Raw genomic sequence first — 14558 nt, 5'->3', positions numbered from 1 at the left:
ACCATCAACAACAGCCTGGTTGACCAGGCAAGCACCAGAGGAGCCTGGCCCGAAGCCGGGCTCTGGGAGTAGGAAAAATTCTCGGAACTCAACTGTATAAATATATATGAAAGCCTAAAGCACTGACAAGTAGCCAGACCTTACTAAAGAAGAGGTGAGATGAAGCTAGAGTTGAAGTCACGTCACAGGTGAGAGTGGCACACCAGAGGAAGTAGGCCTTAGACTGATCATTACCGAGGGTAAGGGACTGATTACCTCAATAGTAGTACTACTGCTTCCTGAATTCGACTGGAGAAACCTGTTGTGCAGGCGAAACGTTTCGGCAGTGAAGATACCCAAGTGTTGCTCATGTGTTTTGTGTATCTACTTACCGGTATTGTATACAATTAATATATAACTTTTCTCGTTACTACCACCCTGCTTGTTACTACCACTCTGCTTGTTACTACCACTCTGCTTGTTACTACCACTCTGCTTGTTACTGCCGCTCTGCTTGTTACTACCACTCTGTTACTACCACCCTGCTTGTTACTACCACTCTGCTTGTTACTACCACTCTGTTACTACCACTCTGCTTGTTACTACCACTCTGCTTGTTACTACCACTCTGTTACTACCACTCTGCTTGTTACTGCCGCTCTGCTTGTTACTACCACTCTGTTACTACCACTCTGTTACTACCACTCTGCTTGTTACTACCACTCTGCATGTTACTACCACTCTGTTACTACCACTCTGCTTGTTACTGCCGCTCTGCTTGTTACTACCACTCTGCTTGTTACTACCACTCTGTTACTACCACTCTGCTTGTTACTGCCGCTCTGCTTGTTACTACCACTCTGCTTGTTACTACCACTCTGCTTGTTACTACCACTCTGTTACTACCACTCTGTTACTACCACTCTGCTTGTTACTACCACTCTGTTACTACCACTCTGTTACTACCACTCTGCATGTTACTACCACTCTGCTTGTTACTGCCACTCTGTTACTACCACTCTGCATGTTACTACCACTCTGCTTGTTACTGCCGCTCTGCTTGTTACTACCACTCTGTTACTACCACTCTGTTACTACCACTCTGTTACTACCACTCTGCTTGTTACTACCACTCTGTTACTACCACTCTGTTACTACCACTCTGCATGTTACTACCACTCTGCTTGTTACTACCACTCTGCTTGTTACTACCACTCTGTTACTACCACTCTGCTTGTTACTACCACTCTGTTACTACCACTCTGTTACTACCACTCTGCTTGTTACTGCCACTCTGTTACTACCACTCTGCATGTTACTACCACTCTGCTTGTTACTGCCGCTCTGCTTGTTACTACCACTCTGTTACTACCACTCTGTTACTACCACTCTGCTTGTTACTACCACTCTGTTACTACCACTCTGTTACTACCACTCTGCTTGTTACTACCACTCTGCATGTTACTACCACTCTGCATGTTACTACCACTCTGCATGTTACTACCACTCTGCTTGTTACTGCCGCTCTGCTTGTTACTACCACTCTGTTACTACCACTCTGTTACTACCACTCTGTTACTACCACTCTGTTACTACCACTCTGTTACTACCACTCTGTTACTACCACTCTGCTTGTTACTACCACTCTGCATGTTACTACCACTCTGTTACTACCACTCTGTTACTACCACTCTGTTACTACCACTCTGCTTGTTACTACCACTCTGCATGTTACTACCACTCTGCATGTTACTACCACTCTGCATGTTACTACCACTCTGCATGTTACTACCACTCTGCTTGTTACTACCACTCTGTTACTACCACTCTGTTACTACCACTCTGCTTGTTACTACCACTCTGTTACTACCACTCTGTTACTACCACTCTGTTACTACCACTCTGCTTGTTACTACCACTCTGTTACTACCACTCTGCTTGTTACTACCACTCTGCTTGTTACTACCACTCTGTTACTACCACTCTGTTACTACCACTCTGTTACTACCACTCTGCTTGTTACTACCACTCTGTTACTACCACTCTGCTTGTTACTACCACTCTGCTTGTTACTACCACTCTGTTACTACCACTCTGTTACTACCACTCTGCTTGTTACTACCACTCTGTTACTACCACTCTGCTTGTTACTACCACTCTGCTTGTTACTACCACTCTGTTACTACCACTCTGTTACTACCACTCTGCTTGTTACTACCACTCTGCATGTTACTACCACTCTGTTACTACCACTCTGTTACTACCACTCTGCTTGTTACTACCACTCTGTTACTACCACTCTGTTACTACCACTCTGTTACTACCACTCTGTTACTACCACTCTGTTACTACCACTCTGTTACTACCACTCTGCTTGTTACTGCCGCTCTGCTTGTTACTACCACTCTGCATGTTACTACCACTCTTACTACCACTCTGTTACTACCACTCTGCTTGTTACTACCACTCTGTTACTACCACTCTGTTACTACCACTCTGTTACTACCACTCTGTTACTACCACTCTGTTACTACCACTCTGCATGTTACTACCACTCTGTTACTACCACTCTGTTACTACCACTCTGCTTGTTACTACCACTCTGTTACTACCACTCTGCATGTTACTACCACTCTGTTACTACCACTCTGTTACTACCACTCTGCATGTTACTACCACTCTGTTACTACCACTCTGTTACTAACACTCTGCTTGTTACTACCACTCTGCTACTACCACTCTGCTTGTTACTACCACTCTGCTTGTTACTACCACTCTGCTACTACCACTCTGCTTGTTACTACCACTCTGCTTGTTACTACCACTCTGCTACTACCACTCTGCTTGTTACTACCACTCTGCTACTACCACTCTGCTTGTTACTACCACTCTGCTACTACCACTCTGCTTGTTACTACCACTCTGCTTGTTACTACCACTCTGCTACTACCACTCTGCTTGTTACTACCACTCTGCTTGTTACTACCACTCTGCTTGTTACTACCACTCTGCTACTACCACTCTGCTTGTTACTACCACTCTTTTACTACCACTCTGCTTGTTACTACCACTCTTTTACTACCATTCTGCTTGTTACTACCACTCTGCTTGTTACTACCACTCTGCTACTACCACTCTGCTTGTTACTACCATTCTGCTTGTTACTACCATTCTGCTTGTTACTACCATTCTGCTTGTTACTACCACTCTCCTTGTTACTACCACTCTGTTATTACCACTCTGTTACTACCATTCTGCGTGTTACTACCACTCTGCTTGTTCCTACCATTCTGCTTGTTACTACCATTCTGCTTGTTACTACCATTCTGCTTGTTACTAACATTAAGCTTGTTACTACCACTCTGCTTGTTGCTACCACTCTGCTTATTACCATTCTGCTTGTTACTACCACTCTGCTTGTTACTACCATTCTGCTTGTTACTATCACTCTGCTTGTTACTACCACTCTGCTTGTTACTACCATTCTGCTTGTTACTATCACTCTGCTTGTTACTACCACTCTGCTTGTTACTACCACTCTGCTTGTTGCTGCCACTCTGCTTGTTACTGCCACTCTGTTAGTGCCACTCTGCTTGTTACTACCACTCTGCTTGTTACTGCCACTCTGTTACTGCCACTCTGCTTGTTACTACCACTCTGCTTGTTACTGCCACTCTGTTACTACCACTCTGCTTGTTACTACCATTCTGCTTGTTACTACCACTCTGCTTGTTACTGCCACTCTGTTAGTGCCACTCTGCTTGTTACTACCACTCTGCTTGTTACTGCCACTCTGTTACTGCCACTCTGCTTGTTACTACCACTCTGCTTGTTACTGCCACTCTGTTACTGCCACTCTGCTTGTTACTACCACTCTGCTTGTTACTGCCACTCTGTTACTACCACTCTGCTTGTTACTGCCACTCTGTTACTGCCACTCTGCTTGTTACTACCACTTTCCTTTATAAGTCCCACCTAGAGCCAATAAAGCATTTAAATTACTTGGACCGCCTTAAAGTCTTAAATGTGTAGTCATTTGAGCGGAGGAAAGATACACTTTTCCTGCTAATACCACTACTACTATCCTTGTTACTACCACTTTTCCTGCTAATACTACTGCTACTACTATCCTTGTTACTACCACTTTTCCTGCTAATACTACTGCTACTACTATCCTTGTTACTACCACTTTTCCTGCTAATGCTACTGCTACTACTATCCTTGTTACTACCACTTTTCCTGCTAATGCTACTGCTACTACTATCCTTGTTACTACCACTTTTCCTGCTAATACTACTGCTACTATCCTTGTTACTACCACTTTTCCTGCTAATACTACTGCTACTACTATCCTTGTTACTACCACTTTTCCTGCTAATACTACTGCTACTACTATCCTTGTTACTACCACTTTTCCTGCTAATACTACTGCTACTACTATCCTTGTTACTACCACTTTTCCTGCTAATACTACTACTATCCTTGTTACTACCACTTTTCCTGCTAATACTACTGCTACTACTATCCTTGTTACTACCACTTTTCCTGCTAATACTACTGCTACTACTATCCTTGTTACTACCACTTTTCCTGCTAATACTACTGCTACTACTATCCTTGTTACTACCACTTTTCCTGCTAATACCACTGCTACTACTATCCTTGTTACTACCACTTTTCCTGCTAATACTACTGCTACTACTATCCTTGTTACTACCACTTTTCCTGCTAATACTACTGCTACTACTATCCTTGTTACTACCACTTTTCCTGCTAATACCACTGCTACTACTATCCTTGTTACTACCACTTTTCCTGCTAATACTACTGCTACTACTATCCTTGTTACTACCACTTTTCCTGCTAATACCACTACTACTATCCTTGTTACTACCACTTTTCCTGCTCCACTTTTCCCTGTTACCGTCACATTCCCCATTACAAAAACTTACCCTCTTACTACCAGTTTACCTGTCACTTCCAACTTTCCTGTTACTGTCATTCTGCTACCACTTTCCCTGTTACTGTCACTTTCCATGCTGCTGCCACTGTTTTTGTTACTGTTACTTCCCTTGTTACTGCCACTTTCCCTGCTACAAGTCTGGAAGCTACTTTCGCTTTCTTATATGACTCTTGGAAGTGTGTACTGTAAGGCTTGAGTAGTATTCCATTGTAGAAACACTGGTTGGTGAACCAGGTTGTTAGTTCTAGTGGCCGGTAGGCTGACATAGCCATCACAAGTTGATGGCTACGTGCACCTGTGGGCCTTGAACACCAGACGTCCGCTTGGCCAGGCAGGCAGTCTGCATGGAATGTTTGGCTATAGCTGCTATTACTACTACTGCTGCGACTAATACTGCTATAACTACTACTATTACTGCTGCGACTAATACTGCTATAACTACTGCTGCTGTGACTACTACTACTATAACTACTACTACTACTGCTGCTGCGGCTAGTAGGAAAACTCGTGATGTATATGAAAGGTAAAGTAGTGTGGGCTGGGTTGTGTTGCCATCACAGTAGAGGGGTTATTGTCCTCCATTCTCTTCTCTTCTCCCCTCTCTCCCCCTCGCAGCTCAATTCTAAAGAGTTATTACAATCCTTTGCTCTACCCCTATTCTTGCTATCCCCTTGTTCTAACTCTCTGGTTTCCCCTTGGCGTGCTCTCCCCTTCTCCCTCTCTTCCCTTCTCTCCTTTTCTCTCCCCTCTAAAGAATTACAAGCCTGGGTGCTGCTACTATACCTTCTCCCTCGTCCCCTCACCCTCGTTTCTCCTCTCTGTTTCTCTCCTTTGCTCTCTTCACATTTCCTACATTTTGTTTTTTTGCATTCAAATATTTCTTGCTGTGGCTTTCTTTATCTTGTGGACGCTACGCACCTTCCTCTGCTGCACCTTCACTGTTGTCACCTTGTGGTCGCTACGCACTTTCACTGTTGTCACCTTGTGGTCGCTACGCACCTTCCTCTGCTGCACCTTCACTGTTGTCACCTTGTGGTCGCTATGCACCTTCACTGTTGTCACCTTGTGGTCGCTATGCACCTTCACTGTTGTCACCTTGTGGTCGCTACGCACCTTCACTGTTGTCACCTTGTGGTCGCTACGCACCTTCACTGTTGTCACCTTGTGGTCGCTACGCACCTTCACTGTTGTCACCTTGTGGTCGCTACGCACCTTCACTGTTGTCACCTTGTGGTCGCTACGCACCTTCACTGTTGTCACCTTGTGGTCGCTACGCACCTTCACTGTTGTCACCTTGTGGTCGCTACGCACCTTCACTGTTGTCACCTTGTGGTCGCTACGCACCTTCACTGTTGTCACCTTGTGGTCGCTATGCACCTTCACTGTTGTCACCTTGTGGTCGCTACACAGCTAACTCTGCTGCACCTTCACTGTTGTCACCTTGTGGTCACTACGCACCTTCCTCTGCTGCACCTTCACTGTTGTCACCTTGTGGTCACTACGCACCTTCACTGTTGTCACCTTGTGGTCGCTACGCACCTTCACTGTTGTCACCTTGTGGTCGCTACGCACCTTCACTGTTGTCACCTTGTGGTCACTACGCGCCTTCCTCTGCTGCACCTTCACTGTTGTCACCTTGTGGTCAATACACACCTTCCTATGCTGCACCTTCACTGTTGTCACCTTGTGGTCGCTACGCACCTTCACTGTTGTCACCTTGTGGTTGCTACGCACCTCCACTGTTGTCACCTTGTGGTCGCTACGCACCTTTACTGTTATCACCTTGTCGCTACGCACCCTTACTGTTGTCACCTTGTGGTCGCTACGCACCTTCCTCTGCCGCACCTTCACTGTTGTCACCTTGTGGTGGCTACACACCTTCACTGTTGTCACCTTGTGGTCACTACACACCTTTACTGTTGTCACCTTGTGGTCACTACATACCTCCCTCTTCTGCACCTTCACTGTTGTCACCTTGTGGTCGTTACACACCTTCACTGTTGTCATCTTGTGGTAGCTACGCACCTTCCTCTGCTGCACCTTCACTGTTGTCACCTTGTGGTCGCTACGCACCTTCCTCTGCTGCACCTTCACTGTTGTCACCTTCTGGTCGCTACGCACCTTCCTCTCCTGCACCTTCACTGTTGTCACCTTGTGGTCGCTACGCACCTTCCTCTGCTGCACCTTCACTGTTGTCACCTTGTGGTCGCTACGCACCTTCCTCTGCTGCACCTTCACTGTTGTCACCTTGTGGTCGCTACGCACCTTCCTCTGTTGCACCTTCACTGTTGTCACCTTGTGGTTGCTACGCACCTTCCTCTGTTGCACCTTCACTGTTGTCACCTTGTGGTCGCTACGCACCTTCACTGTTGTCACCTTGTGGTCGCTACGCACCTTCCTCTGCTGCACCTTCACTGTTGTCACCTTGTGGTCGCTACGCACCTTCCTCTGCTGCACCTTCACTGTTGTCACCTTGTGGTCGCTACGCACCTTCCTCTGCTGCACCTTCACTGTTGTCACCTTGTGGACGCTACGCCCCTTCCTCTGCTGCACCTTCACTGTTGTCACCTTGTGGACGCTACGCACCTTCCTCTGCTGCACCTTCACTGTTGTCATCTTGTGGTAGCTACGCACCTTCCTCTGCTGCACCTTCACTGTTGTCACCTTGTGGTCCCTACGCACCTTCACTGTTGTCACCTTGTGGACGCTACGCCCCTTCCTCTGCTGCACCTTCACTGTAGTCACCTTGTGGTCGCTATGCGCCTTCCTCTGCTGCACCTTCACTGTTGTCATCTTGTGGTAGCTACGCACCTTCCTCTGCTGCACCTTCACTGTTGTCACCTTGTGGACGCTACGCACCTTCCTCTGCTGCACCTTCACTGTTGTCATCTTGTGGTAGCTACGCACCTTCCTCTGCTGCACCTTCACTGTTGTCACCTTGTGGTCGCTACGCAGCTAACTCTGCTGCACCTTCACTGTTGTCACCTTGTGGACGCTACGCACCTTCCTCTGCTGCACCTTCACTGTTGTCATCTTGTGGTAGCTACGCACCTTCCTCTGCTGCACCTTCACTGTTGTCACCTTGTGGTCGCTCCGCACCTTCCTCTGCTGCATCTTCACTGTTGTCACCTTGTGGACGCTACGCCCCTTCCTCTGCTGCACCTTCACTGTTGTCACCTTGTGGTCGCTATGCACCTTCCTCTGCTGCACCTTCACTGTTGTCACCTTGTGGACGCTACGCACCTTCCTCTGCTGCACCTTCACTGTTGTCATCTTGTGGTAGCTACGCACCTTCCTCTGCTGCACCTTCACTGTTGTCACCTTGTGGTCGCTACGCAGCTAACTCTGCTGCACCTTCACTGTTGTCACCTTGTGGTTGCTATACACCTTCATCCACAACACTGGTAAGGATGGGCGCATGGGCCAGGCCGTAGTGGCATTCAGTCCCATTGCTGATTGGGTATTAAGCCACCTGTCCTCTTGACTCATTCGCTTCCCAAGAGGTAAGCTATTGTATCCCTGGTTCGGTAAAGCTTATAGGCACAAGAACTGACACTCCTATTGGCTCAGATGCCGCCCAAGAGGCAAGCTACTACATCGCTGATTGGCTGGGGTCCACCCATGCGCATCAACCATCATACTCGTATTGTATCTCAAATTTTTCCCTGAAACTCAAAACTAAATTCTTCTTTGAGGGTAAATTGTAACACAAGGGACCACTGTACTTAGAATAAATTTAAAACAAATCTTTCTTTCTCAGTAGTATCAGTTCCTAGTAACCAGTTGCCAGTAACCAGTTACCAGTAGTATGACTCTACCAACCGTCCGTGTGAATCACTTGTTATTCACTGTTCAGCTGACCTAGCATGTTTTGAATGTCACTACCCTCCGAGGCACTCAGCAAGCCAGTTCAAGTAGAGGCGTTAGACAGGCAGCAGGTCAAGGCTTGGTGCTTCCCCTATATTCCACCCAATATACTAGAACATCCAACGTGAGTATTATTACCCAATCCATGTTATCGAACCCCCACATGACACCTTTGTTTGATGCATCAACCTTTAAACCTCGAAATCCTTGACAAGTTATTATAGGTAAGAAAATACCTCAGTTAATTTAATAAATTTGACGAATTAGGACCTACACACTCCAACAATCTGAACCGTCTTCCAATATGATTCATCTGTTTTGAAAGTTTGAAGCCTATCAGAAGAAATGTTCCCCCATTTCACAGATACCAAAATTACTATAAATCTAGAAGAGGGTCAAAAGTCTCTTACACATGCCAGTAACATGAACCATTCACTAGATACAGTATACCAGCTTGAAAAATGGAAGTTGGATGATGCTAGTTCAATTGGCATAGGTGCCATACTAGCTCAGAAGACTCATGGCAAGTACAACACAGTTGCAGTTGCTAGCCGAGTCCTTACGAAGGCTGAGTGTAGTTATACAGTAACTGAGCAAAAAGCTTTAGCAATAATATGGTCTTTAAAGCACTTCTAAGACATTATTTATCAGTACTCTGTTCATGTCTTGACAGACCATGCTCCACTGATACCTTTATTCCAGAACAAACAACCTACTGGAAGGTTAGCCAGATGGACCCTGACTATCCAAGAGTTCAATCCTACCTTTGAACAACTACCTGGCAAGTCAAATGTAGTCACAGATGCCTTATCGCGACATGTTAGTATAGTAACTGCAGACCTGGTGTGATTCGATTCCTGCTCCAGGAAGATCTTATTCCGACTGTGAAGCCACCAGCACCCATCAGTGACTTTGTCATGCGCCAAGAATTACTGTATCGAACAGTCGAGTTAGGTACTCCTAGCAGAAGGGTATACCAGTTAGTAATTCCACAGTCACTAGTGAATGTAGCCTTATAGCTAGTTCAAGATGTACCAGGCATTGCACACCCTGGTATGGATCGTTCAGTAAAACAAGCCAGATTGAAATACTTTTGGCTTCGTATGGCAACTGATATTTCTGAGTATGTTAAGAAACGTAGTGTCTGTATGCAAAATTAAGGTAGTGTTAATGGTCCTAATCCAATCCAGGTGTATCCAACTACTAACGAACCGTGGGAAAGAGTTGCGCTAGATTTGTTAACTAATTTCCAATGTTCCCTCCAGGGCAACAAACATCTGTGTGTTATGGTAAACCATTTCACCAGATATTGTGAGTTCCTATTGCAGATAAAACTGCCGAGACAGTAGCTAAAGCGTTTAAAGAATGCATTATCTGCAGGCATACCACCCCTAAGTCCCCAGTAACAGATAATGAAGGCGAATTCTGTAATGAGATACTTGAAAATTTGTGTACCTTGTACAAGATCTCTAATTCCACCATTGTTTCCCATCATCCTGCCAGCAATGGGCTAGCAGAATGAACCAATAAGAAAGTACTTGATGTTTTGAGAGCCACTATCAATCCCAACAGTGAAACTTGGGATGATGTTATACCTGATGTTCAGTGTGCCATAAATTCTGCTTACAATGTTTCTATAGGTGACACTCCACATTATGTATTGTATGGTGTAGATAAACATTTGCCTTATGAGTTGCTATATTCTAATGATCTAATCCGAAGCCAAATTACAACCCTGATGATTTCATGGCAACCTGTACCAGCCTAGCTCAAAGCATCTTTAGAAGAATCCATGAAACACTTCATAAATCAACAGCAGAATTTACAAGAGTCGCTAACGCTCGAGCAAAGCCGTCCAAAATCAAAGTAGGTTCGAGAGTTATGCTGATTGACTTTAACAAAACGTCTGCAGTGCCTAAGCTTGATCAAAAGTTTCTTGGTCCTTATCGAGTAGTTGAACATATCACTGGCAATAAGTATAAGGTTAGAGAAATTAGTACTGGTCAGTATAAAAAATCGCATTTAGATCATATGAAGTTAGTATGTGATGATAATGATGTTCCAACCCAGACTAATGTGACAGACTCTGACAATCCTCCTGATCCTGTACTCTCTACCTCTAATACTCAATCAGACGATCAACCTGAATGTTGTTATTCCCTAATTGCACAACAGGTATTGATAAATCCTCAAGTATCATTTGTAACTACCAATTCAGATTTGCCTCAAATATGGCATGAGTTAGCTAGTGCAACAGAGTTTGATCCTCCCAGAGATGACACCCATTCTGCATATGTCAATCTCACCCTATCAGAGTTGGGGTTAAATGTAAATAACCTGTATAGATGAATAATTATAGTATCAACTTATTAATATTCAAGATTTTTTTTTTGTATTCACATTCTCTCCGAATTCTGAAATTTAACAGTCTAGATTTGAGTGCACCAAGTCTGCCTTTCTGTTAAACACTTCTTTGTATGTACCTTCCTCAGAATCCGTAGACCACATGAATACAGATCAATCGATCAAAAATTTTTTTTGTCACTTCTATTGTGTAATCCCAATGTTGAGTCTCATTCTATTAGTTGTGCTGTATCATACCTTGTAATGCATTACGTAAGCTTCCATTCCAATATTCTCCTTATGTATGTTATAATGTTCATTTGTTGTGTACTTTGACATTGTATAGAATTTGCCTAAGCCGTATGCCTGCCGTCTCTAGTTTGAATTAGCTGTATGTCGGGATGACATACATTAGCGTCGCCGAGCTCTCAGTAGCATCAGTTCCTAGTAACCAGTTGCCAGTAACCAGTTACCAGTAGTATGACTCACTACCAACCGTCTGTGTGAATCACTTGTTATTCACTGTTCAGCTGGCCTAGCATGTTTTGAATGCCGCTATCCTCCGAGGCACTCGGCAAGCCAGTTCAAGTAGAGGCGTTAGACAGGCGGCAGGTCAAGGCTTTGTGCTTTCCCTATATTCAACCCAATATACTAGAACATCCAACATGAGTGTTATTACCCAATCCACGTTATCGAACCCCCACATGACACCTTTGTTTGATGCATCAACCTTTAAACCTCGAAATCCTTGACAAGTTATTATAGGTAAGAAAATACCTCAGTTAATTTAATAAATTTGACGAATTAGGACCTACACACTCCAACAATCTGAACCGTCTTCCAATATGATTCATCTGTTTTGAAAGTTTGAAGCCTATCAGAAGAAATGTTCCCCCATTTCACAGATACCAAAATTACTATAAATCTAGAAGAGGGTCAAAAGTCTCTTACACATGCCAGTAACATGAACCATTCACTAGATACAGTAAACCAGCTTGAAAAATGGAAGTTGAATGAGGCATTCTTAAGCCATAAATTAAAACAACAACTGAGGAAGACAATATTGTGGCAAGCACTATAGTTTGTCTTGTTAGCTGATACCTACGAATGTCAGTTAAACTAATATTAAGTCATAAATTTTGACATCATGTCGGCTGTTTTTCGTAACCTCTTGTTAAATATCCTCCACTGGAATTTAACATTAAAAATTTAACTATCTTATGTGAAACTAATGGTTCTTTCTCTTTCCAGGTGAGTGAGGTGGTGCTGATGTTGATGCTGTGGGGGTGAGGTAAGAAGTCAGAAGTGTGGTAAGAAATAGGGAAGGAAGGGCAATGGGAAGCAGGCGTGGAGTAATTGTAACTGAAATTGAATGTATTAAAAAAATCAATAATTGTAATTTAACTTTTAAGTTGAAAATAAATGTCTGTTGTCAGACTTAAATTACATCATAAAGCTTTGCTAATGACAAAATGAAAGTACAGTAGACGGCTACATTTCGCGTGAGATACTTTCCAGAAAAACAGAGCTATACATGAAAACGTGAAAGATGGAGTGCTTAACTTGTGGGATAAATTAGGTTACGTTCAATGCCACCTGCAAGAAGCCAGACCACTTTTCTTGTAATTATACAGTTCACCTAAAATAATAAACTAAGTATTAGTGATTTTTAAAAGGCAAGTAGATGTTACGGACACAATAAAGCATGTTAATATAGTATAATACAAGATGATTTAACCTAAGAAAATCAAACAATGTAAAAACACTTACCTCTCTTTCTTCTTGTTACTTAGTGGCTTGATGTCTAAGGAGAGGTGTGGTATGGCCCTTCTGGGATTTAGATGAAGTGGAAAGCTGGGGTTTGCTGGCTGAAGTGGATGGCTGGGATTCATGGGCTGAAGTGGGTGTCTGAGGTTGACACAGAGCTGTTGTATATGGGAACCATGAAGTATTGTCATGCATCTATGCTGTGTATTAGCCAGCAGTACTTTATACAGTTGATGGTACGGCATCATTGCTTGTTCCAGCATCGAACAGTGTTTCTAGATGTGTCAGGGTGCTCTTCCATGAAAAAGAAATTTGCAAGTTTAGCAGCAACTTGGACCTGCTCACCTAACTGTTGAAGAGTTAACTGTTTCTCTGCAGACTCTTCTTCCTCATCTTCTTCAACTCTTTGAGTCGCTTCTATCTGGGAATTCAGCTCTGCTAACATTTCCTCTGGATTTCTTTCTTCCTCATCTTCTAGTACTTCGCTGAAGTCTTCTGGCTGCTGCTTGTCTTCAAAGCTCTCGCCTGGCACAAGCTCCTTGCCAGCTGAACAATTTCCTCGACTTGACTTTCATCTGAGAGAAACACTGAAATTATTCAATACGAGGCTATAGTTTTCTCCAGCCTACATTTGTTGTTGATTTCGGCATATTATCCCATGTACCTTTCATGTTGGGTAAGGCATTTGCATTGTTGAATTTATTCCAAAACTCTGGCTCCTCATCCATTGCTGCAAGCAGCTTCTGCGCTACTCTGTACTCACCTAGTACTCACCTAGTTGAGGTTGCGGGGGTCGAGTCCGAGCTCCTGTGTGTGTGTGTGTGTGTGTGTGTGTGTGTGTGTGTGTGTGTGTGTGTGTGTGTGTGTTAGTTACCATTTGGTCCTAGGCACATGTCGATTAGACACTAGGCCTGTTGTATGTGCATGCGTATATGTGTGTGTGTGTGTGTGTGTGTGTGTGTTAGTGTGTGTTGGTGTATGTGTGTGTGTGTGTGTGTGTGTGTGTGTGTGTGTGTGTGTGTGTGTGTGTTGGTGTATGTGTTGGTGTGTGGTGTGTGTTGGTGTGTGGTGTGTGTGTTGGTGTGTGTGTGTGTTGGTGTTTGTGTGTGTGTGTGTGTTGGTGTGTGTGTGTGTGTGTGTTGGTGTGTGTGTGTTGGTGTGTGTGTGTTTGTGTGTGTTGGTGTGTGTGTGTGTTGGTGTGTGTGTTGGTGTGTGTGTGTGTGTGTGTGTTAGTTACCATTTGGTCCTAGGCACATGTCGATTAGACACTAGGCCTGTTATATGTGCAGGCATGTGTGTGTGTGTGTGTGTGTGTGTGTGTGTGTGTGTGTGTGTGTGTGTGTGTGTGTGTGTTGGTGTGTGTGTGTTGGTGTGTGTGTGTGTGTTGGTGTGTGTTGATGTGTGTGTTGGTGTGTGTTGATGTGTGTGTGTGTTGGTGTGTGTGTGTGTTGGTGTGTGTGTGTTGGTGTGTGTGTGTTGGTGTGTGTGTTGGTGTGTGTGTGTTGGTGTGTGTGTTGGTGTGTGTGTGGTGGTGTGTGTGGTGGTGTGTGTGTTGGTGTGTGTGTTGGGGTGGGTGTGTGTGTGTGTGTGTGTGTGTGTGTGTGTGTGTGTGTGTGTGTAGGTACAGTTAAATTACTTA

At 44.3% G+C, this 14558-nt stretch overlaps 1 protein-coding gene across 6 annotated transcripts in view; it reads left to right on the top strand.

Annotated features, from left to right (window-relative positions):
• Positions 1–14558, top strand: part of gus (splA/ryanodine receptor domain and SOCS box containing gustavus) — an 843229-nt gene that overhangs the window by 276376 nt on the left and 552295 nt on the right. The window contains exon 1 of one of the 6 annotated variants that reach the window (XM_070087991.1): positions 8786–8933. The exons of the other annotated variants lie outside the window; for them this stretch is intronic. Coding sequence (XP_069944092.1) covers positions 8818–8933 — 116 coding nt within the window. The 5' untranslated portion in view covers positions 8786–8817. Of the gene's footprint in view, positions 1–8785; positions 8934–14558 lie in introns of those variants that run through there. 6 annotated transcript variants of the gene reach the window in all.

Source organism: Cherax quadricarinatus, chromosome 23, assembly GCF_038502225.1.
Source record: "Cherax quadricarinatus isolate ZL_2023a chromosome 23, ASM3850222v1, whole genome shotgun sequence".
NCBI classification, from domain to species: domain Eukaryota; kingdom Metazoa; phylum Arthropoda; class Malacostraca; order Decapoda; family Parastacidae; genus Cherax; species Cherax quadricarinatus.
This window is presented reverse-complemented; position numbering and strand designations above follow the sequence as displayed.